Below are 26229 nucleotides of genomic sequence, written 5' to 3' on the forward strand. Positions count from 1 at the left end.
ATGTATGACTGCTAGGTCCCTGGCAAATGCAAAGAAATGTGTTACCATTTTACACAACATTAAGAACAACACAACAGTTTTCAGTCAGAATCTTGAGCTGCACCTAAACCACAGACAACAGACAAAACTTAATTTAAAAACTTTTAACATATCAAAATAGTGAAAAGGCGAGGTTAAGTATTACAGTTTTACCAACTCTGCTTTACCCTTTAGTACCGATTTTAGTGTTTTAGTGAAGAGTTGTAGAATCCAGGTGTCCTACTGTTTAGCTTAGTTCCAGTTTGCAGCAAATGGATTTAGATTGTCATTTGATATACTTTGAGATTACTTGTTGAACCTAACCCTTCCTTTTTATTATTTTTTCCCTCTTTTACATGTAATGAAAGTGTAATTCCATATTGCCTCTTTTTAAATATTTGCATGGATCCCCATTTTTTTACATCAACAGAATATTCTCAGGTTCCATACATTAATGATTGGAGATCTGCTGTCTACTGGCAGTTTCTCTAATGGTCCATCCTTTTAAAATGAAAGACTGGTTGTCAAGCAAATGATATTTTCAGTATCTGCCAAGGTTGCAATATGCTGTCTTTCACTCATGAGTTTTAGTCTCGCTTTGCTTACCACTTTCCTTAAGTCTTTTATCTGTATGTATTTTATATTTGGTATACCTGTTGTTTGGGGTTTTTTGTCTTACAAAAAGAAATAGAAGTATCTGAGTTGGTTGTTTGTTTTTTTTTAATATGCAGAGAAAGAGATGACTTGATGGATGCACTTGTTTCAGTGAGACAAAGCATAAAAGAGATGCAGCAAAGAGAATCTAATGCTTGTAAGCAAGTTGAACATGCTGTGCAAATGGCAGAAGAGGCCAATTTTGAAAAAACAAAGGTAAATCCATCACGAGATTAGAGCTTTTTAGTGTTCCAATCTAATGCAAATATTAATTAGTTTTCATGCTAATGAGAGAATACATGCATAAGACATTTGTCATATTTTAATATAATGCAGATTTAAAACAACTGCACCACGTGACAGTTTCTGAGCAGTAATATGAATTCTGTATTCAAGTGCCTAAATTCTCATCAATACTGTGAGGAGTGCTGCATTTTTTAATTGATGTACTTTCCCAGCTAGGTGATATAAATTGAGTTGTAGAATTTTCAAAGATGTTCATGATATGTAAGAGGATAATTCTGACATCACACTTCTGGCCTACTCTGGAAAGAATAGTTAAAATGTTTACAAACAGTTCTTTTTTGCCTCAGAGAAGACCAGTGGAAGAACTGATTGACTGTCAGAGCTCTTTGAAGATGAGAATTCTTGTCTAATGCTAAGCTTGTCTAAGCTTCTGGTGTTAGGTAAATAATAGTGATAAAACCAGTTTTGATCTAATGCTTGTGTTATCCCTGTACACAATCAACCTATATTCACCTAAATTATTTCCTTGATAGTTAGTGACATCTACTGTACTATTAGTGAATTACTGTGGAATTGAGAGAAGGTTCTTTGGTTTGGTTTTCGTAATTGAATGCAAACAAGATTGATATAATTTTTCTATTGATAAAATGGTGTTATTTATCCAGTGTTGTAAGAGAAGAGTGGGTGTTTGTAGGGTTGTGTGAAGTCCTGCCAGTTTGTCTTCAAGGCTGAATAGTAGTCTGGGGTTTTTTCATGCCCCAAACTGTTTTAATATGAAAGAACAGGAACAAAAATTACTTATACTGCATTAATTTTGCCTTTTTACAAGTAGTGGTATACCTCTTGGTAAGTACAAATCATCCTTTTTTTTCCTCTGTCCTATTCTACTCTTAAGTGCTGTTTTTCTTGATAACTAGCATGGAATCCCATAGAAAAGTCCACGTAATAAAAGTGAGAATTAACACATCAAACTTTTAAATACTATAATTGCAATTTCATCAGCCTGTTGTCCAAAGTTTAACCTCAGGTGCTTATCATTTAAAACCAGCATTTCTTCTTGTCTTTTGGTTGTCTCTGTAGTTTTTGGCCTCTTGCTTATTGCATAGAGCAGGAAGGAGATATGTTTTGTTTAAGTTCATATAGTTGAAGCAACATCAGGAATATATTTTTGACACAAATGTCATAAAAGAATAATTGTTTGAACTGCTCATTGTGTAGTCAGAACAGTGGAGCTAACAAAATACACGTTTCTTCTTGAAAGGCAACTAATGCAACTGCTTTCTTCTAGAGTGCATTGGTTTAGATGTCTACCAAGCTGCAGCAGTTTTATGCAGGCAATTGTTTGCTGAAGTTGATGATTCTTTCCTACAGAAAAGGATTCAATGCCATAACAGAGGGATTCTCTCGCCTGAAGAGGATCCCACAGAATTGCCATAAAACTAATGGAAACTGTTAGAGCATTCTCTAAAACTCATGGTTTAACTTGCTCCACTCATGAACAGTCCAGAGCTAAAAAAAATGAACACAGGGGATTGGCTTTGAGTGAAAGAAAAATAAGCAGTTAAGAAAAATTAATTTGAAAATAAAGGGTAATAAGTTAGAATTCCTAAAGGGAGAATACTCTAGCTTCCTTGAATCAGAATATGCTAGAAATCAGTGGAATGTTGAAATTAAATCTAGTTTACTCATAGGCTAGCAAAGCTCCCTTCAGGGTACTTTGAATACTCGGATTTACTTGTAATGGAGTAGTGTATTTCTCATTTAAACTGACATAACGCACAAATTCTACACGTTGGCAGAGATACAGCAGCATAAATAGATAAATATCTTCTTTTTTCCCCCAGCATTTTTAGAAGATTGTGAAGACAATGTTTTGAGAATGTTCTTGAACTTAGATTTCTTCTTTTTTGATAGAAAACCCATCTATAACCCTGTGTTTTAGCATCTGAAATTAAGCAGTACTTTATGAGGCATTTAGTAGAATTAATTTTTGACAAACCTGAAATTATTTGTCAAACTTCTTTTTGTATCTTTACTGACTGCTTTCAGGTTTCTTAGCACTCAGTAATTCAGTTCAGGAGAAGACTTAAGTGGAAGTGCATACATTCATATATTTTATTAATTTTTCCTTCAGTTCTTTAGTTAGACAGTAAGCACTGTATTTGTAAGGAGTCAAATACTGGAGGCTGATTTTAGTGATGTGCATTCTGGAATTTCAAATTTTAAATGTGAGGCGAGTAATCATAATTTTAGAAGAACAGCTCCTTATTTGGAAAATACACACAGAAAAATGCTTCCATCTTTGCCATTATTCCTAAAAGCAATTAAATTTCTCAGTTACAGTAAGGCATGTTAAACATACATACAAACCTAAAAACATATACATCTGTTTTCATTTGTTAGTCCTATTCTAGATGTTAACACAGTAGGATATGTATAAACATCATTAAAAATGCATTAAAAAAAGACATTTCTAATAGCAAACTAGTTTCGTTGAGGTTATTAAATTAATACCATGTTTGTTTAACAATTTTAGATTTCTTTCATTTAAGTAAATTTGGTTTTTTAGGCTCTAGTCCACTGTGAACAACTGAAAAGTGAGATGGAACGGCAGAAGAATTATCTTGAAAAGGAGTTGGCTGCCCAGCTAAATAAGAGGGCTGACGAAAAAGAAGCACTGCGGCGGGAAATGAAGAAGGAAAGGGAGGACTTGGCAACGATGGTATGGGTTGGTTCTTTCTCTGTTTGTGTATTACAATGAGTGTATTATCATCTTTAAACTTCATTTACTTGTTTTTTATTTTTAGTTTTGGGTGTGAGAGCTCAGTCACTTCTACCATTTCTTTAAAGCAGTGGTAGATAAGCGATGTTTTGAGTTTGAATAACTGGGTTTTGTGCTATGTCACTAGATACATACTAGGTTGTTGATGTTATGCACTTTATTTTAGTTTGCATAATATTTTTAATGCACTGTGTCAGAGTAAGAAAGGGTTAAGTAATATGTGATGCAAGGTTTGTACCTAGCTTTTTTATAAAAATTATTATTTAGTTTGCCATGGCAAGCATTCCGAAATTAGCACATGTCAAATTTAGGATTCTCTGCTACTTTGATCTTATATATACATTAATGTTACAATATCATAATTTCAAAGTGATCTTATCATATGTTTAGTTTTCCCACCTGCAGAAATGTGTTGGAATCTCTTTTCTCACTCTTACTAATGTTTATAAACTCTCTGAGACAGAATCTGTCTCATCGTTTATGCCACGACCATCGTGATAGTCTTGATAACCTTGTTTTAGGCTTCTAGATGCTGCTGTAATTTGAGTATAAAACATGAGGGTTTTCTGCCCAATGGAGTCTACAGAGGAAAGCTCAAGCTAACAACAGTAAGCCTGTGATAGAGGAGGCATTTCTAAGGGGATTAAAATGGGAAGAAATGTAGAGAGACAAATACTTCATGAATTAGCGGTTTTCACGCTTGTTTGATCTGCAACATCTTCAACTATTTATGGTGAAGGTTTGAAAACAACAAAGTCAATTTCTCTCCTGATTGAACACTTTTTCTTATTGTTTGGGACTCTTTTATAAGTTGTATATATTATTTCTAAAAATTTGGAGAGCACAAACTGAGCAAAAGAAACCATTTAACTGTGTATAAAAAACCTTCTGTGACTCCAATTCCAGATACCAAAACAGATATTAAGCACAGTGATAGGGACTAAGTGATCTTTAAGTACATGAACTGATCACCAGTGATCTGTTGCCAGGGAAACTGAAATTAAAAAAATAATCTTCCGCTGGAGACATTATTAAGCAATTCCTTGTTTGACTTCTTGCTATCTATTAGAAGTTATCCTTTTTATGAAGTTAGTTGTTTTGTTACAGAGTTGATTTAATGCTGTGTATTCACTCCAAAATACAGCCTATTAGACAAGCATTTAATATTTTTTTGGTAGAATACTTCACTCCATGACATCACATTAGTTTGTATTTCATCACCCACTGAAATGTGTTTTACTGGAACCAATTCCCACTTTAAGTAGTTATGCACTTTTTTTTTAATAAATCCTGCACATACATTAAACAACCTGTCATGACACTATGGTGATGTCATACCTGGTAATTAAAGAGATGGGATGACTTTGCAGAAAATTATGATCTATGATTTACACCTACATATGATTACGTACTTTTATGTTTTAGGATTATGAGGTGGTAGAAGTGGTATACTGTGGATCAAGTCAAGATTCATCTCAATATTTTATTGCTTACTTTATGAAGTGGTTTGTTTGAAGGGGAGAATTGGCATGATAGATAAATCAGGTGGATGTATAAGGAGTGAAAAATAGTTATGAATATATAATCCACTAGGTTTGGCTTTGAATTTCTGAAAGTTAACCTAGAACTGTCAGGCACCATTATTTCCACTTATATTAGTAGGCTTCAGGGCTAAACAGCTGAAGGTTCACTGTCTCTGTTTTATTGTTATATTTTTTAATCATCCAGCAAAATTTCATCTGAAATACATTAGAATTTTTAATATACTAATTCTATATGAGTTTTTCAGAACAGTATGCTTTGATCTATAGTGTTGAAATATTTTCTGAACTTGAAAATTAATTTAAGATCTGTGCTTGCAACAACAGTTTTCTTTAGCTAGGGGAACATGATTTGGTTTGAATCAATCTACATAAGGATGGATAAGAAGGTGTTAAGTAGTACTGTTACACTGCAAAACCAACGTAGCCAGCTGCTTCTTACACCTTGTCCATATTAACAAGTCCTGGAGACTGGTGCAGTTGATGAAAAGTTTCAAATAAACTACTGCATGTTAAATAAATTAAAAATAGTGAACCCATTGATAAAATAATGTAGACATATTCTGTTATATTATTAATAATATAGGATAAATTTTTATTGTACATGCTTGATTTTTTATTACAGTTTTTTAATGTTATTGTTTTATGTATTTTGTCTACATACAGTTGCTTTTGAGGAGAAAGTTCCACAAGAGTTTGCTCTGTGGTTGGTCAAATTGCATCATTACAGTGTTCTTGGACTTTTTCAGGTGACAGCTTTGTCTAAGGATGTGGCTGTTTTGGAGGCTCAAATAGAGAGAATTACAAGGGAAAAGAATTCTCTAGCTAGCCAGTTAGAAGAATCACAGTGCCAGCTAGCATCTCATGAAATGGAGATGAATAAGGTAAGCACATTTATAAAGGAGCATTGAACTTGCTTTTCTTTATCATCAGTTAGAGCCTTAATGGGGGTCATAACATGAGAAACAAAAAAACCCCAACTTATTACAGCCTCTTGAAATGTCTGTATTCCTTACCAATCATCCTAGGGCTCGTCCTACCTCCCCAGTTGTTAACTGCGAGGATTTGAGGAGCAATTTCTTTTTTGTGCCTCTAGAGATTTCAGGAAAGGTTTTCAACAGTTCCTGTCTTCCCTGCTGCCCTGGCTGATAGAAAGAGGCAAAAGTATTGCAGAAAATTCACAGCAAAAAGTCACCCCAACTTACTAGAAACTTTATTTTTATTTTAACTGTAAGACAAATGAGTATATTAAAAATGTCAGAATGGTTTGATCTACCAATTCTGGAATACACTTTTGGTCTCTCAAGCTGGGTTCACAAATCACTTACACCACTTACAGGGATGAGGAGGTGGTGAAATAGGCAGTAGGTACAAATATTCATAGGTCTGAAAAGAACAATTTTGTACCCTATCAATTTGAAGTTACCTCTCTGGAGATGATACTGTGGTTCTAGTCCCTGCTTCAGTTCATGTTAATACAAAGTTGAACAGGTGGTCACCTTGCAATAGTCTATTAATTGCACCGTCCTGAGAGATTGGAAAACTTCATTTGTGTCCCTGTACTAAACTGAGAAGTCTTGAAAATCCTGGAGGAACCTCCCAACCACTGAGCTGACAGGACTGTGTGCATCACCCTGACATTTTCATTGGCCACGTGACATCTTTGCTTGTGAATCTGACTCCTTGTTTCCAGACTCAGTTTGCCATTATTAAAAACAGCAAATAAGAACACTTTAGTTTCGAGTTTTATCCAAAATATTGTTTTTCTTCATGCACCAGAAGTCAGGGAAAGAAAATATGGAGTGAGGATCTATTATTTCCTTCATTCTTGAGGAGACTGAAAAATCCATTATTAGGACAGCACCATCTGCCGATTCTTCTGTGTTATTCCCTTTGTACAGCATGCGGAGGAGCTGAAAGCGAGGCTTGCTGTATTTTTAAATTTCATTTGGAGGAAGTGACATATTGCATTTGTTACATCCTTCAGATAAAGGAAGGAGGAGGTAGAAATCCAGCAAGCTATGCAAGCTCTGCAGCTGCATCTCAAGATTTTTTTTACTTGCATATAATATTTTAGTGTTTAAAAAATGCTTTAGAACTTTGCTGTTCTTCAGAGCATTTGCTGCTTTGGTTTATTTGAAATGGCTAAATTCACAAGTTGTCCTTTGAATTTATAAGTGATGCTACTTGTTGAAAGTTATGACAGTTGGTTTAGTTTTTTCCTAGACTGATTTCATTGCGGTATCCATATTTACATTTTCCCTACCTTTTTTTTAAGGAGAAAAAAAAAGTGAAAATGAGAAGAGGTATAAGACTGAAAAACATAAATTAATTTGGATTATAGAATATGTGAGAATGTTTTTGAGAAGCACAGAGGATTGTACCAGCAAATTAAAAGGGTGTACATTTAAGGAGCAAGTGCTGAGAGAATATAAGCAAGGCAGGAAAGTAGAGTGAGTTGGAAAGAAAGTTGACTAAGAGGAGCTATGAGTAAACACATTTGCATTCTCACTAAGGAATGTGCATGTATTTGGTTGGTTAATTAAGGTGAAATGAACAGGCACAAATTGGAGGTGATGGCACAGGGTAAGAACAAAAAGGGGACAGCTTCAATTGAAAACTGGAAGAATAACAATCTTGCACAGCAGTAAAGTTATGTGAAAGGGATTAGTGATCTTCTGGTTTTGTTTTGGTTTTTTTTATTTCTTTCACTTTCTCTTGCCCCCTTCACATTTCCTCTGAAGTTGATCCCAGATGGAAAAGATTGAGGGGGTAATATAACAAACACTCCAACAGCAGAGAATAATTGTCCTGTGTAGAAGTGATTTCCTGAAATGTTGCTTTGATCCATTTCTTCTGGACCATGTATCCATTTAAATTAGACTTTTTTTAAAATAATTGATCTCCAGTTTGCAGTAAGTTTGTAATGCTCTGATCAAACTTTGAAAATTATTGTGTTAACATTTAAACAATTTCTTTCTCAACGGTGTAAAATTGGCAAGTTAAAATGCACCTTTAATTAGGAGTGTGATAGATGCTTTACTTCTAGGTTTTGAAAGTGTTGACATAGACTTTCTTGGGATTTTACAGAGAATGAGAGAACAGTATAAAACTAGCAACTGTCATTTAACTGTAGAGATAGATATTTATAACATATGCATTAATACTTAGCAAAATCTTGATCCAAATATATTTGAATCTAGAAGGTAGTGCATATGTCAAAGTTAGTGCCTATATATAGAATTCAGATACCCCCTTTCTATGTAAAAACATTTACCATTTGTAGACCTAAAATATCTGTAAATTAAAAATATGTTGCATTTCAATGACCTGTAGAGGGCACCAAAAGATCTAATTGCAAACCCTGGGCTATGGATTCTTCAAGCTAACAGATCATGTTGTCTGTGTAATCTAACAGGTGTGTGGAGAAATGCGCTATCAGTTGAATCAAACCAAAATGAAGAAGGATGAGGCAGAAAAGGAGCTCAGAGAGTACAGAACAAAAACTATAAGGGAGCTTGAAATTAAGGACCAGGTAAGAGATAATACTGCTATAACTTTGCAGTTATTAGTTGCCTAAGTAGGGTTTTTTCAGAAGCTGGAATGATTCATTTTTCTAATAGTGGTCATTTATTACTGTTAAATGGTTTAAATTGATGGCAAAAAGCCAGCTTTTACTGCTAAATAAATACCTCTTGGTTATCTTAATCTTGTTTTCAGCCCTGGTATGTTCAGTTTTGCGCATCACTCATTCCATGATTTCATATAGAATTACTCTATCATATTATTCATACCAGCTACTTAAATTCTATGTAATGTATACATGTGTTTATACACTTTTTCTCACAAATAAATCCACACATAATTACCTATACATGCAGCCTAACAGAACATTAAAGGCTCTAAGCATAACCTAATTATGCCAAAAATGAAAATCATTTATCTTCCAATTTCTTTAAAGAGTCAATGTTACTGAATGCTGGGATTCATAGGAAAGTTTAAAAAGACAAATCCAAAACAAAAGTAGCCTTCTAGAAAAAAATAACAATAGAAAAAATCCACTTGGCATTAACTGTTGCTTATCTAAAACTGGGATTTATATTAATACAAAAACCAGTATATGCCTTACAGGTTGTCTGTAAGAAAACATCCCATGCAGTAGGAAAGATTATACTTGGCAAACAGCTTGAACAGGTGTAATCTGTCTTTTGAAGTGCCCTTTTTCTTGAGATTCTATCCATTTTTCTCTAGGACTTCAAACTTTGAGTATTCCTTCTTAAGTTTTGATTTGCACATAAGAGTCTCCTGAATACACAGATATATAAGATGCACATGAGGATGATTTTTTTAATATGCCTTTTTTTATTTGAGCAGCCTAGCCAACACATTTTGAACCATTCTTTTTCTTTTAAATAACTGAACAGATCATTCCCTGTATAAGAATATATGTAGGGGTAAAATGAAATATTTAAAAAATTAAATTTTTAATTACCAATTCCTCAAAAGCTGCATGTAGGACAGTAAGTTTATTAACTTAATAGTACAAGCTTAGTCTGGAAGCAATATTAATTCAAGTTATAATGAAAATATATGTAAAATCCAAAGGAGGAGCTTATTAGGTGAAATAACCCTTCAACCATGTATAGAAAATGATACAGCGCAGAAGAAGAGAGGTCTTAAAGTGTTGTGTTCTTTTTTTCAAGGTTTGCTTTTTTTTCACTCCTGCATCCTTTAGGCCTAGGGACACTGAAAAACAAAAAACAGACTTGTCGTCTGTGTCTTGACAGATATCACAGATAAAAGAGTTGGCATAATCTTGGCATACAAATAAAACAGGATGTCTTTAATAAGATACTTGAAGAAGTATCTTGGATTTTAAATCCTGGTCTCCAACTTACTTGAGGATTGCCTTTTGAACAAATTACAAAATTTAACAAAATATTTTAACCTCATGTGATGACATACTGGTATTTTAATCAGTGTGGAGCTGAATACACTGAAATGTAGTGATTTATAATTTGATATAAAGTGAAATTATGTGAGGGAGAGTTCCTATCAGCAAGAATTATTAGACAATTAGATCAAGATTAGATACTCAGTAATTATGCTATTGTGTTGTTCAAATATGATTGTTGGTTCCTCAAAAAAAGGAAAACAAACAATTTTGTAATTCTCAGACTCAGTATTTAGCAGCTATTTTATAGCTGTGGCTCCAGTAACCCAAAAAGTTCTGTATAGGTCCTAGGATTATTTAACGTGTTAAAGGCAGCCCAAGAAGAGTGTTAGAGTGCCTTGTTCTGTTGTTGCCTGTTGGCTGGGGATTTTTAAATCAAATTTTAACAAATGTTAATAAGTTATTGCAAATTATTTTGTTAAAAAAAATAAAAACAGTTCAATCGCATCTGTCTTTGTATTTAAAGAAAACCTGAAATGTTTTATCTTATGTGGCACTGAATAGCAAATATTAATTGTTCTTTGGTCTCTCAGCCATGACCTGACCTTCTGGCTAAGAGACAGAGCTGATACCTTCCTTGGCCACCATCTGTTCATAATAAATACATATTTTTTTTTTAAGTAGAGAGACAATAATGTAGGGGTATTTTCATACTATTCTGTATTAAATGATGGATTTTTTTCTCTTTTAAAAACAAGGCATCTTGTTTTGGATTGCCTTTTAATATATTCAGAGCAAGTTTACTGTTTCTTGAGATATAATTGTATTATTAATTGTGCTGTGGATAAATTTCAGTTTTGAAGATATTTTTTAGTTTATGTGGAGTGACTTTTAAAAACTGATTAAAATTATTCAGGTGTGTCAGAATAGGCAGAAAGCTCCACATGTACAATTTAGGATCACCAGATGCATATATCTGTATGTCAAGCAAATATAGATTGGTATTTATCGTATGCTGGTATTTATAAATCTTATTCAAAATTGAACTTATCATTTAGGAAATCTAAAGAGAGTATATATCTTTGGTCTTCCTCCCTTTTACCCTAATATATTTTCCCCTGCATTTATTGTTTGGTTAGGACTAATGGCCACATGTCAGTTTCTGTAATAACTCTCTTATTAGCATTTTACATGAATATTTCTTAATTATTAAGAAGCAACAAGCAATGTTACTATTTAAATTGAATAACTGTTTTGTAATATCATCCATCATAATCCTGATTAACATCAGGATTATGGAGGGAGGTGGGGGGAAAGACTTGTACCACACAGTTTCTCTACACAAAACCCACATCTGTTCATCTGGCCCGATATGTTGTAAAGCAGCATAACCTACTGCCCTCTCTTTTTCTCTCTCAGCCAGCCCTCTCATTGTGGATGTAGCTGTGCTGAAATAACAGCGCATTACTTAATACTTTTACTGCTTAGGAACAAGCTTTATAGATTATATGAATATAATGCCTTCATGGCAGTAAACTGTGTCCACACTAGGGGTTGTACTAGCACAGCTATATCAGAGAAGAGTCACGCCCTAACCTAAATTGCTGTTATTAGAACAAAAATTGTGTGGCATATTTGACACAGCAGGGTTTCACTTTTATAATACTTTTTTTGTTAATTTGTAAGCACTGCATGGCATAATTTATGCATTTCTAATAGAAATCATACTTCTGACACGCTATGAAATTGTTCCTCAGATTAACATCACTTGCTCTTTTCTGCTCTGCCTTATAAAAATGAAGTTCATTTTTAATAATTTGCTTTCTGTTTGTCTGAAACAATTTATATTTGGCTTAAAATCTTGCAAGCTTCAGCATGTAGAAGTGAAAACAGTTTTTAATATTGAATTTTGCAGTCCAAGCCAATTTGAGCATCCTCCTTATTAGATAGTTCTTACCAGTAGCATGGCACCACTGGGAGTTGTGGTGTCCTCGCAGTAAAGTAATAGGACATGTTAAATTCAACTCCAGAAAATAACTGCAGCTCTTCAATTTTGTTTTATCATGTTTTGTGGAATCAGATAAATACTTTGTGTAGAAATAAATCCAAGCTAGTAATCTTAACCTGTAAAATAGTCTTTAAATTTGGGCAGATATAGTTTGAAGGGGGATTACAGAATTCTGTTGCCTATCTTGTAGGTGACAAAATTAAAAGCTCCAGAAACACTGTACTAAAACCCACAGATTTTTAAGAGTTGCCTGCATTGCAGTTTATAAATCCAAATTAAAAAAAGTCAAGATTCACTGACATGCATAACCTATACAAATAGGAAGAGCTACACACCAAAGTATTTTTGTGCAGTATGACAGAACCTAAATGATGTCTCTGTACATTATAGACTGACAATTTTGCAGACAAATAAAAATCTGGCAAAATTGCAGTCCAAAAGCACTTTGCCAAAGGGTATTTTGGGAATGTTTATCTCATTTGTCATAAATCCATGATTTATAGTAACCTAATTTAGATGCTATAAGAGGAGAGATTACTGACTCTGTCTTCATCAAAAATAGTTCAGGCCAAGAATTTAGGTATATATCCTGGAAATGCGTCAGAGTATCCAAAGCAAGACCAGTAACACCTTCTAAAGACCCTGGTTCACTGAAATGTCTTTTTACAAACAGATATCAAGCTTTCATGGCTCAGGCTTTAAAATACTAGAGTTTTCAACAGCTGTGACATTCAGCATATCACCAGATGTTTGAAACTTGCAAGTTTTAATAACTGATGAAGATGGGTTAGGATTTTGTGTTATGTGTATTCTTGTAACAGTCTATATCTGATATTCTGTTTTCTCATTAGTTATAAAGATGCTCTGGAAATTCTGTTTTGAAAAGAAATTCTATTAAATCAGTAAATGTATACTTGAGTAATATTTGGCAGGGGAGAAAACCCTCAAAATTCAGAAGATGGCTTGAAACTCTTAGCATGAAATTTTCTCACCTGGTCTGACCTTGAGTATAATGGTCTTAAAAGTAGCTTTCCAAATTGCTTTTGGAAAAGAAAGCATGAAGGAAATGTGATAACCTTTACTGTGACTGAGCTCTTCCTAATTAATCATTTTGTGTTTTGGGCATTGAATGCATTAATTTGAAAATTAGTAAATAAGGAGCAAAATGGCAGTACTTTAAGCCTTGCAAATTTTCTGGCCTGCTCAGGAGGAACTTAGTTCTTTTCTTTATAGCTGAATTTACTAGCTCATTTCAAGATTTTTGAGGAAGACATTGACCTACAATCTTGCAATATATATATAAAGTTATTATATGGCTGCTGCTGCTCTGCTATGGCATAGCTTTTCTCTGTCAGCCATCCATTCCTCAAGAATCAGTGGTATGAGCAGCCTTCATTAAATCCTACCTATTTCCTTAAGAAAAATCCTTGGGACTAGGATTCCCAGTGGTAGACTTTTCTTTACTCACTTGTCTTAATTTTCTGTACAGGTCTGCTTCCCCTAAGCATCTAGCCTGCTAAGAGGAATAACACAGGATCAGGATTTTATTGTTCATAGGTGTAGTTTGGACCATGTAACCTCGATCTCTGTTCTGTCATCTATGGTGATGTCACTCCACAGTATATGGAAAGAGAAAATTGTTTATGCACATTAAAAATTATTCAAAGTAAGAAAATAATTGCACATCTCTTGATATATTGGGTTTATATACTTAAATAAATACTTGGTTTCTCTTGGGTTTTTTTTCTTCTTCTCTGACTAGAAAATATGGTTGCTTTATCAATAGTCATTGTGTCAACAATCAGAAGAGTAAAAGTCCCTATTACTTGTCAGTTGTTATTGCATAGGTTTTCTTTTCAGCTATACCTTTAATGCTGTCCAGGAAATAAGAACCAATCTCACATCAGTAGTCTTAAATAGTGTCTGAAAGGATAAAAGGAACAGGTTTTGTTCTTTCCTGTTTTTCAATAATGAAGTAGGTGTAATCTTCCCCTTCCTTCTTTCTACATGCATCCTTCCTTTTCTGAATTTTTTATCAGCAAGTGAACTATATCTTTTGCACTACCTCATTGTCCCCCATCTCCCACCTGTGCAATCCATTAACAAAAAAATCATCTCGTTCCACTGCGAATAAAATCACTTTCTTATCTCTGCTGGTGGCTGCTGAGCTAATCTGTAGTACAGCAATGTTCTCTGTTAAAATGTGACTGTAGTAATCTCTATGGGATTGGAAGTTTTGTTCCTGAAATAGTATTGCAGGTCAGATATTTTGGCAAATTAAAAGCAAATATTTTCATGGAAATGATGCAGTAAAATCCTTGTATAATATGTTTCAGCCATTCACTCTTGTCATTTCCCAGGGTATTTATCCACAGGAACCATGTTGCTCTTCAAGAGCTTGCACAAGAACAAACCTTAAAGATTATTTCTTAATTTAAAAACTCTGTGTGTGTACTTATAAATCTATACTTTGCAACACATTTTTTTTTCTTTCCCCAGCTAGGAACCACAGGTAACAAGTTCGCTTCAGTGGGATTTAAAGTGTGTTCCCCTAAACTCATCCACTCTCCATGCTATTCCCGTAAAGTTCCTCCAGCACCCCTGCTCTTCCTAGGAAACTGCAGGCTCCTGTCTCTGTTAATTCTCCATCCGTTTGGAAGCAGAGAGTTTGTGGCTGATGGCCTTTACTAAGGTGATGGCTCTTGTCTTGAGGCTGTGCCTTTTAGTGGAGCACACAAGGTGTGTGGTACTGCCAGGTGCCATCACACTTTGCAGTACAAGGGGCAAAGGGGTCACAAAACTACTTGTCTTTGAGGAATTCAACAATCCCACCAGATCAGGTTAGGATAATAGCCATCTAAGAAATCACAGCCTGCTTTGCTTATCTTTCTTATGCCTCTGGTCTTTACAGATCTATTGATTTCAGCCAGCCATACAGAAAAAAAACTTGCCATGTGTGTTTCTTGAGGCTACTTCTCATGTTTCTGCTCAGGTTACTTGCCCTTCCTGTCAGGAAAGGTTTTCAGATTCCTGTTTTAGGCTAAATGATTTGTAGAATTTGCAGTAGTCCTGTGTGGTTTTGTGAATTAGCCTCTTAGAAAGAGGTCTTTGTGAACTCCTTTAATCCCTGCATACATATTTGTATATTCTCACAGTTTATAATAAATCTATTTCCAGAATGGAGGCTTCCCCTTTGAAACCACATGTAGCTTTCATGAGTGCTTTGTATCCTCATTCAGATTTGAATGGGAAGCAGCAGTACTTCAAATAGAGTGCAAAAGGCAGAAAGCCATTGCTGGGATGTGATGGGGGTTAACCTTGTGATGGCCCTAAATCTCTTTCCAAAGTTGGATAGTTCTTCAGGTGCAATATGCTATGTCAGATGGCCATGCCTGGGAGGTCTGAGGTTTAGAGACCACTCTGAACCTAGAGTTGCTTGATTGATATAAGGATTAGGATAGAAATGACTGCAAATGACCCCTGCTGCATATGGCCTGATAGTAATCCAAGTAAAACACTTGAAATCTTTCTACAAAACCAGACTTGTTTTGTTGAGCTTTTTTAAATTAAAAAAAAAATCCAGTTAGTTCTGTCCCTGATTAATTAGTATGTTATTAGGTATGGAAGGCAACATGGGTGGAGATCAGTGTGAAAATGTGCAAAAATTTCCTGTCAATGGTGCAGATAGTACTTAAATGTACATGCAAGGCCATACTGGGGACACCTCTTTGAAAGACTTGGTCCTGAGTATTATCACTGGTCTCTCTGCTTTTGAAGGCCACTTTAGTAAATGAGGCTAAGCTTATGAGCATCATGGCCTGTTAAAGTGTATTAATTTGAAGTGTGTATATTTTTACAGATTGCCTTTTTATCTTATATTTTTACTGATTGCCTTTTGGGGATGTACATTCAAATACCAAACAACACTGTGATTATATTTTTATTATTCTATATTTTTTCTTCTGTTTTTTGTTCTATTTTATGCCCCTTCAATATTTTAGTAATGGTGGCAAATGAAGTATGAAACAAAAAAATTGTAGCATAAATTCACATTAATATTTTACTCTCCAGAATTATTTTACTGCAGAATTTGGGCAATGATATAGTCAGTGCAAAATTTCCTTTTCAGGTTATACTATGTATTTTTTCACCTGATGAATGAACATACTGGGACAACAGTGAATGTCATAAACCCCTTAAGAATTAATTTGGTTTTTCATTTTGTTAAAATGAATGTTTGTTTGTTTTTTGTTTGTTTTTTGAATTTTCTTTAGAGCACTAGTTTTTTTATCACCACTTAATCATTCTCATTTGTTAAAAAAAAAAGTATTTGTCTTCTCTGTCAGTTTGCTGTTATATAAAATTCTGTGAAAAACATCTGCTAGTTTGAAATTTAAAGTTGCATTTTTGCATACAATGGAATCAGTATTTATATGAAAAGAAATAATTATTTTAATCTTTAATTTTACTTGTTTTAAATGAAATTATTTCATTTAATCAGATTTTACGGAGATAGAGATGTCTAGTTTACTAAAAAGTGCATTTTTGCAACATGACTAAGTATTGTTAGTTGAAGATAATGTCAGATAGGTTATGAAAAGGATATTTGAGGGTTTATTAAGTGTTTGAGAAATCATCTTTATGTTTTCCAGAAAGTTGCACTTATGTCACTGAATGAGCATCTCTAGTGTGGTCTCCTAAAAATGCATTGTAAAAATCTGAAGATAATTTTTAAATGCATCACGAACTAATGAATGAAATGAAAACTGGAACACTTAAGTGCTTCAAGAAAAGATACAAAAGGTCCTATGTGATCCAAAGTAGAAAACTTAAAATATAGAAGGTGATTGGTGGTAATACTGAAAAAAGAATAATTGATTTAGAATAAAATTTTACTGCAGTAATACTTCACTAATGCTTCATTTTTGTTTAAGTAAAACTTCTTTTGTGTAACTGAGCTGAATATGGATGCAAGATGATGTTAGTGTGTTTCAGCTTATGGTGAGTAATGGTGTTTCTCTTACTGAGGTTTAGACTGCCATCTTTCCATGGCAAAGTGCCTGTTGATATTCCTGGGAGTTTGGGCAACTGCAGAACAAGACATTAAATAGTACTTTTGAAATTATGTGCAGAAGTAATAAGAACATTAAAGTTGCAGAGTTAAGCACCAGAAGTTGCCTGTTCTAACCTTAATGTAGTCTTGTTGTACATATACATTATGATAATTCTGTTCCTTGTTATACTGAAAATCTGTTTCAGATTTTCTTAAATGCAAGATTGTCATCTGTCTTTTTGCAGTTCTGTGCTCCATCTCTTGTCTCTCACATACATTGAAAAGTTAAGTACCTTGAAGAAATAACTTTCTGATCATGTGGTAAAAAGCTGTATCACAGGTGATAGGCACTGAGGGATAAAATTAACACTGCATGAGAAACAGAGCTGTCAGCAAAATACTTTAGTTGGTGGCTTGTTTCTGTTTCTGTCCCTACAATTACTATGTGGCCTGGATAGCAGCTACAGAACTGCTTACAGCTTCCTGATAGAAGAAATGGTAGCTGAAGTAACACAAAAATTACTCTGAGTAAAAGTTGGGAAAAAAAGCTGCTGATAAGGTTCCCAGCAAAAACAGTGAAGAAGATTCATTGATGCTTTAATTTCTCTGTAGATTAAATCCCAATTACATTGTGATGACCTAATGATGGACTAGACCTGACATGTCTCAGAATTCAGGACAGAGTGTATTTGTGAGACTATTATTGTTACCAGGAGAGAGAAGACGGTTGTTTTTTGTTATATTAACATGTCTCAGATTCTGAGGGTTCATGTTTCAAACAATTACCTGAGTTTTAAACAGAATTATCCCATAGTGTTGAGAGTATGATCTGCTTTCAGCCTTATGTGTTTTCACCACATAAGTGTGGTGTGGTGGTGTGTAGCTCCTACCAAATGATTTTGAATTAACATTTTTTGGTGTTTCAAAAAGAATAATTTAGTTGATAAGCCTAAATATACCTGGATTGGCTGTTTCTGAGTTGCTGTTAACAAGCTTTATTGGGTAGCATTCTTCTGCCATCCCTTTCTGTTTCTGCCGTGGTCATTACCAGAATTCTAGAATATAGGTCATGCTGCAAGCACCTCCAAACATTGGTATTTTAAGGCGTTTATGTATGTCTGCGTATACCTAAACACATGCACAAACATGTATGTGCATGAGTGTAAAGGAGCTGGTACTGGATTTTGGAATTACTGATGAAAGTAGCACAAGTAGAATTATTCTTCAAACCACATTTTTATTTTCTTGATACTTCTAATAGAAATTATAAGACACCTATGAACATTTAAAGATCCTGTCATGAAATGACACTTCCCTATCTGAGAATTTCCCCCTGCACTTTCATGACAACTAAAATCTATGGATGTGTTCTTGAGTTCAGCCCTGAAGGTTCAACATCTGGCTGATGCAAACGAAACATTTTCACCAGAGGTTCTTGCACTTGGAATTTCCTTCCTTCTGTGGGTCTGTGTCAAAACCTGACTGAGCCTGTTTAACTCGAGGCAATGGTGTAAAGCCCATCTGTTCCTTGAAACTTTTCCCTGAAGGAGTGATCTAGAGTGTATTTATATTCCCAGCTGTGGTTGTGCTTTTTTTAAGTACTTAGCTGATGCTTTTGGACTAATTTGTGGTTTGGGTTTGTTTAAAGGTGTGCTGAATGGATGCACTTTTAAAGCAGATTTTAGGAATGTTGCAGAACTTCCCTATCTTTAACTTGTGAAGACAGTGAAGAGTTCGTCCCTGATTACTATGAATGGAGAAATAATACCTATGAATTGCTACTGTTAAGAAGAATAGAGAATCCACTGAGACTTCTATTTAAAATACACAAAAGTCTGAAAAGTGGAAATGCAAAGCATTTGTAACTGAATATCTTAGAGTACCTGATTTTAAAATATTCTGTCAGTGTAACAGGTTGTTATATTTTTTAGAAGGGAAGAGTATTAACAATTTTGTAGATAGTTTTACTGTCTTTACATTTGGACTTGGAATTGCCAATATAATTTGGTAGGAGGTGCATGTGATACAGTAAGGTGACATTTAAATTCTAATCAAAATTTCCTTCATGAACCTTTGTTGAGTCTTCTTTGGGGGGAAAAAAGTGTACAGTTAAGTAAATGGCAAAATTTAAAAAACCCCAACACTATTGAAATGGTGTTGTTTTTCTGGATGAAGAGATTGATTGTATTTGTTTGATATCACAACTGTAAGTAGTTTAGATTAACACTTTTATGGGAGGAAAAGAGACAATGTTCTTATGAAGATGATTCAAAAGTTTGTATTGGAGTGCCGTTATATCCATTTGTTCTTGTAGGATGTTTGAATGAATAATTTCAATAATTAAAGAAGATATTGCATCTTTTCCACATGAGGAAGCTATCACAAATAAGCTATGGTATGAGTTTAAAGTATAATAACTATTCAGCATGAACTCCTTATGTGAGCAATTTTATTCTGTACTACAAATGACCTTTCACAGTTTAGTTGACTGAAAAACATGCAAGTTCCCTCCAGCCCCAATAACAAATAAATATTTATGTAGGAAGTTAGTGCAGAACAGTTACTACATGATAAAGCTACACTGTCAGCTTATTCTGTACTCTACTGGCCTTCCTAAAAGCAGTCTTAGAACAAAGTATAGTATTGTGTTACAGATATATTCCTACAGGTACTTGTATGTTGTATATAGACTTGAAGAAAAACATATTGTTTCTCAGAATTTCTATGAAAAATGTTTAAATTGCTGACAATATGACTGGGATAACACAAATCTAGTACGTATCACTGGACTTGAAGATGCTGGTCATGCAAACTCAACAATGGTTATTTGTAAATAAGTTAATAGACTCATCAGCTTTAGTTACTATGTTGATTTATAAGGACTAATGATATTAATCAAATAATAGGATTAACAGCAGCTGGTATGTTTAGGATTCAGATAGAAGTCATAAATACTTCTTTTCAATAATGGTAAAATCACAAAATTGCCTTTATTCTCTTGTGTAATATTAGGTGACAAAGCTAAATGCCCCCTTTTCACGGGTTATGTAATAGGCATTAAAAAAATAAAAATAAATTATTTATCATGAGAGCTATCCTATGTCAAGCAGCTTCTGAAGATGGCCACTGTTCTACTGCCTTTCTGGCTCTCTAGCACTGGGAATTCAAGCCACAAATATGGAGCCTTCACATGAGAAAAATGGAAAATATTTGAATGCCTGTAACTCTTAAGCTGCATGAACACAATAACATTGATTGTATATTAGAGGATTTAAATATGAAACACATTTTGGCTTTTCATGAGAATGTAATTTCAAATACCTTAATTTGCTTGTTTTGCAGTTTTTATCAAGTAACTACTTTTGTTCAAAAACAGAAGTGTGCATTATTTTCAAGTGCTTTGATCACTTTTTTTTTTCTTAAAATGTATCTCTATGCATTTCTTAAATACACCTTTCTTTGGTTCTATAATTTTCTAAGAAAATAGAAAAACTGGGATTAGAGCTCAATGGGAACAAACAGCGTTTGGAACAAGCCCAGCAGGATGTGACAGAAGCCAGAGAGGAGTGCCTAAAACTGACAGAACTGCTGAGTAAATCTGAGCACCAACTGCACCTCACCAGGTACCCCTTATCCTATTACATGCTGTAGTACCAATTTCATTCTGCTAATTTTTTGCCACAGGCTTCCCCACAGTTGTTGTAGATACTTGGGAGTCATTGCCTACATGGGCAGCTCTCAGTTGTGCTAGAAGTGGAGACTTGAATTAGTGAGTTATGAACTACAATTTATAAAAGTGAATTAGTAGTGTGTAGGAGAGGCAATGTTCAGCTCTGGTGGTGAGGTGGCATGGCAGGAAGAAGAGCAAGGGAGGCTGCAGCTACTGTTGTTGTGCTTAGTAGGACAAGTATATTTGAAATATTGTTTAAGACTGTAGTGTAGAGCAGCACCTTTAAGCATAGGAGTTCTCAGATTAATAACCTGAAATTTCTTCAGCAGAATGACCAGGAATATGTATATAGATATATAAATGAACATAATTTTTCTGTATGAGGTAAGCTCAAGTATGTGAGGAGAGTGTTTCAGTCTCTTGCTCGGTGAAGATACAGTACAATGCATTGTGTAATGAAAGACTTCCCGAGCCTATTCTATCCTTGTGTATAGTTCCCAATGTCTTTTGCTGCACTATTCATTACACGTTTCTAGAAAACTCCAGAAGGCTGACATGCCAATTATTCATTGCAACTTGAGTTTGGGTAACTGCCGAACTTTTCCTTTTGCCTTGGAAAATGCTATTGTCCAACTGTTTGCAGGCTTTTGGTTGTGTGTGTGGGTTTTTTGTTCCATTGCCCTGCTCCCCCCAAGAATGAACATCCATAAACAAATCTGGCAGCTTTCACTCAGTACTTAAGGGAAAAAGTTAAGTTAGTTTAAATTTTTCATAGGGGGAAAAAAAAAGCTTAGATTTTTATCACTTAACAGAAGTTTGTGTGTTTATCCAAGTCTTGTACTTTTTGGGCTTTGTGAGAATTCTGCCATTGAGTAAATGGAAATAAAATAGAGCCTTGTCTAAACTATTAAATTCAATGAATCATTTTTTTATTCAGCTAAATTTCTGTGTAATTCAGAGCACGGTTGTTTAACAGATGGAAGAAAGTACCACTCTAACAGCCTGTATTTAGAGAAAAAAATATGCTAGAGGTTAATGAACTTGAAAAAAGTTTTGGGTGAGTTGTTAAGATATCTAAAGTTTGGATTTAGCAGAACTTTATTAATAATGATTTGTTGTGATAGCTAACCAAATGGCTTTACCACGCTCCTTTTAGCAAAGGCTGATTATATGCAATAAAGCTCTGGATATCTTGGAGGAAATCTGACTAGCGAATCTATAATTTTTAATTTTTTTTTGGTGAAAATACTCAAAATGTAAAAATGAGAACTATTGTCTGCTTTTGCATAGCAAAGTAATTAAAGCTGGATACCTAACATAGAGATGATTTAGGTAGCTTTTTGATGTACAGTCTCTGACTCAGAAAGTTTCTGGAATGCAAATCATTAGAGGCTGGGAACAGTGTTTTGGGCAAGTAATGCTCTGTGCTGGCCCTGTTCTCATACAATTTCACAGAGGCCTGCTTTTTGAGACAGATGCTGAACTGCCATGGCTCCTTTGACCTAGTGCAGATACTCTTCTGCAAAGTCCTGATCTCCTTGATGTTTTATTGGTTGTTTGGGGGGGTTTTTTGTGGGTTTGGGGGATTTGGTTGGTTGGTTGGGTTTTTTTTTTTCGGGTTGGGTTGGGGTTTTTTTTTGTATTATCGTGTGTTCATGTTTGGCATCTCCTTACAAGAATTGAAATGTTTTCTATGCTGATGTGTATTTATTGGAAAAATTAATATGATGAGGCATGGGAAATAGGTTCAATTTTTTTTTCTTGACATTCCCCAAATTCTACAACACTATGTACATGTTTGTGTTCTCTGTACACTTGGAGCGTCTGTCTGCTTTCGAAGAATACCTTAGGTGATGTTGCTTGAAGAAGAAGGGGGAACAAGAGATGAGCAATTCATCGCTCCTGATCTGTTACCTGTCTACTCCTTGAACTTAAATCCATAGGGCAGGGCTTGAAAAGTTCTCGTAGTGTCACCTGTTTTCCCTGCCTTGCAGAGGGAAACATCCCCTACTGAAATGACACTTGTCCTTAGCCTGTACTCCTTCTTCCTCTCAGCTCACCTCCTGGCAGAACAGGTTTTCTGTGCTAATGAAGGTATAAAAGTTACATGTCTCTAGGGGCATTAGTTTTGCATTTTGAACTCGGTATGTTTTTCGTGGATTGGTACATCCATAGTTGCATGTAAATTATATTCACTTACTGTTTGCCTTCTTTCATTTATTCCCTTCACCTCAAATGGCAACTGTGTCAGTGAAAATACTTGAAGGGTAGGGGTAATAGCAATCCTATGGGGGTTGTAGACTCATTCACTGTGGCGCTTGCCAAGGAAAACAGATTTTAAGCTCTAGAGTCCTGCCTGTGGGAGGTTGCTGCAGAAATTGCACTGATTTAGTGCATCTCTAGGGTATTCTGGCCTTGGCCTCATCTTGCTGATTCTCTTCTTTTCAGGAGAGGACCAGCTGGTTCACTCCAAGTCTTCTCACAGCGCTGGAGTTGAGGGAGGCCTGTACTGCTGTTACACCATTGTGGATAGTCTTTCTGTTGCCTTGCATGACCTGTCTGTGCTGTTCTGGCAGAAATAAGAGGTAGCTGAGAAGATACAGAAAGAATTCTTTGTTTTGTATGAATTATTGCATTACTAAGGAGAAAAGTGGATCACTAATCCACTGATTCTAAGTTTCGATATTGTAAATAAATACAATTATAAATGAATACAAAAACTTTGGATTTTAATGTATAAAAATGAGATAAATGTATATGAAAGGAATTAATGAGAAAAAACATGCAGTCTATGTCATAATGAGAAAAGAAAGTACTCTGCAGAACAGCACTCTTCTCCAGGAGCCCCACTTCTTTGCTGTATCCTAGTTTTCAGACACTGTTGATTGATTACCAACTAAACAGCTTCTAAGTTAACAAAATGTACTTGTTAAAAAGGAAGAAAAAAAGGTTACAATTAGCTATTCTAAACCATTGCCACGGAGTTTAAAATTGCCTTTTCCTGTCACCTTTCTTCCTGGAGCAATATGTTGCTTAGAAATACTTGCTATTAACATGCACTTTCTGCTATTGAATCTAGTTAGTAATTCTAATTTGTATGTCTTCAAAAGACAGGGGAAATGCAGAACTTCTACTGTGTAGTTTTGCTTGTCAGTCATGTAACTTTGCAGATGTCACCATGCTATGAGACTGACCATGATTGTTTAAAGTTTTCTTGGGGGTTTCTTTTGCCCTAGTTTCAGCTTTGAGGTTACTGTAGTAGGAGAATCTTACGAAATTAGTTCTTAAGTCAAAGTGCTCTTACTTTGGCAAGGTTGGGTCTTGCTAATTAAGCTTACCTGAAGCCCTTCTTCAAAGGGCAGAAAACATGCAGGCCTATTGTTCTTAGTTAATGAGAAAATAGTTATTAAAAATCATGTCAATATGCTCATTGAAAAGATCATATAAAAGATGCAAGATGTTAACAACTTGTCCAGATCTTAGTGTGCCATCTAATGTAAAAAAAAAAATAAATTTCACTATTCTTGTGTAACAGAATGATCATTAAAAAACATTCCTTTTTCTTTCAGACCAGATCTGGAGGTATTATTTGTTTCAGTTGCAGTCAGAAGTAGTTCATATTCACATATACCAAACAAGTTAAATAAATCCTAAGAAGTGAGGGAATCATCAAATTTCAAAATTGAAATCATCAAATTTTATTATGTCATCATGCATTTTCTCAGGGATGAAGAGATAGATAGATAGATAGATAGATAGATAGATAGATAGATAGATAGATAGACAGATGGATAGATGGATAGATAGATGGCTCAAGATATTTTTGACTGAAATGTCATCTGAAACTTGACAGGAAATATAATTGAATAGAAGCAGATTTAGTTTAGTTTAAAATTTATTATTCTTGTTTGCTTATATGAAACACTAAGAATGTCTCAAGATCAGCTTGTAGGTAGGGCAAAATTACTAAATGAACGTGTGCTTTCATGTTCAGGTGAGCCACCAAGCTGCCGTAAATCCCCTCTTGAGGGACTGAAGTTTATATTACAGTGAGTCAGTGGGTATTGTTTTTCTTGATTATTGTTTTTCCCCCATTATGTGATGTTTCTTCCCTCTTTTGACAGTGATATGATGTCTAGAAAGCAGCATACCTAAGGACATGCCAGTTGGGTTTTAGCAGTGCTACAGTCATCCTACTGTGCATGGGTGCTTCTTGCTAGTTTCAGGGACTCCATTAAGACTAATTTCTATTACATGTACAATAAGTAAAGCATATACCCTCCCAGGTTAATGTGGCATTATTTAATCTCTGAAGCTCTGGTGTTGAGCTCTATGTCATCACCAGTGCTCCTTGTTTGCAGCCTGCCTCATTCATTGTTCTCCCTATTTAAGCTATACTATTAACTGATAAAACATAAACTTCCTGGTGGTTATACACAGCCTTCTAGGGAGTCACAGCATACTTAGTATTTACTGTGGGTTTTTTCCTAGTAGTATCTATTAGTTAGCAACATGCTTAATACCATGCCTTTTCCAACAATTTTAGCACCTCAGAGTCCATCATTTATGCTGGGAAGAAGTTTTGGAGAAACGTTGTTACTAATATTAAATGGCTGCGCTATGCTTAATCTACTCAGACTGACTGACAAAAGTACCAATAGCACTAGAATTGGGGGGGTGGGGGGAGGAAGCAGAAATAAGGTGTAACCAGTGATTGATTTCTAAGTTTTTTTTTTAATCAATATGCAAAAGCATTATTTTAAAATGCAGGGATGAGTGATAACATGAAACAACTCTAACTAATAAACTTTTTAGATTCTGCTTCGTATGTTTACTTTTCATTAAATGTAGGGACGGTTGCGACTTTGTTGTTGTGATTCAGTCAACATTTATTTCTATCTGGTTTTCATATACAAAGGCATCAGGATGCCAGAAAATAAACTGTTAACGGAGAATTAACTTCTTTGGCACGCTTTCATACTTATCTTCCAAATTAAAGAAAATGAAATGGGCAGAAGCAGAGTGTAGATTACCTCCTTTTTGTCAAAAATGGTGGGAATTTGAAAATTAATAATAAAAAAGGGAACAGATGCAGTAACATGCCAGAGGGAGATTAATGTGGAGAGTAAAATCTGTGAGCAACAAAACTGAAGCAAACTGAATCAGTGGGAGGTGGTTGTACAATCAAAATCAGGATAAAAGAGAAATTACAAACAACCCTGCACTTGTCAAAGTAGTAGTAATGAAATCCTGACTCTGCCAGCAGCGAGAACCTGTGTTAGCACTTTGGGGTAAGGCCGGGAGCCGGGTGCCAGGTAGGAGGGCAGCGCGAGGCTGCTGGGCGGCAGCCATCGCGTGTGGAA

At 34.9% G+C, this 26229-nt stretch overlaps 1 protein-coding gene across 1 annotated transcript in view; it reads left to right on the forward strand.

The window, feature by feature from the left end:
- SDCCAG8 (serologically defined colon cancer antigen 8) overlaps positions 1-26229 on the forward strand; it is a 104816-nt gene that overhangs the window by 15456 nt on the left and 63131 nt on the right. The window contains exons 9-13 of the mRNA XM_031059713.1: positions 750-888; positions 3488-3640; positions 5991-6125; positions 8660-8776; positions 20677-20819. Coding sequence (XP_030915573.1) covers positions 750-888; positions 3488-3640; positions 5991-6125; positions 8660-8776; positions 20677-20819 — 687 coding nt within the window. The remainder of the gene's footprint in view (positions 1-749; positions 889-3487; positions 3641-5990; positions 6126-8659; positions 8777-20676; positions 20820-26229) is intronic.

Source organism: Geospiza fortis, unplaced genomic scaffold (genome assembly GCF_000277835.1).
Source record: "Geospiza fortis unplaced genomic scaffold, GeoFor_1.0 scaffold41, whole genome shotgun sequence".
Classification (NCBI taxonomy): Eukaryota; Metazoa; Chordata; class Aves; order Passeriformes; family Thraupidae; genus Geospiza; species Geospiza fortis.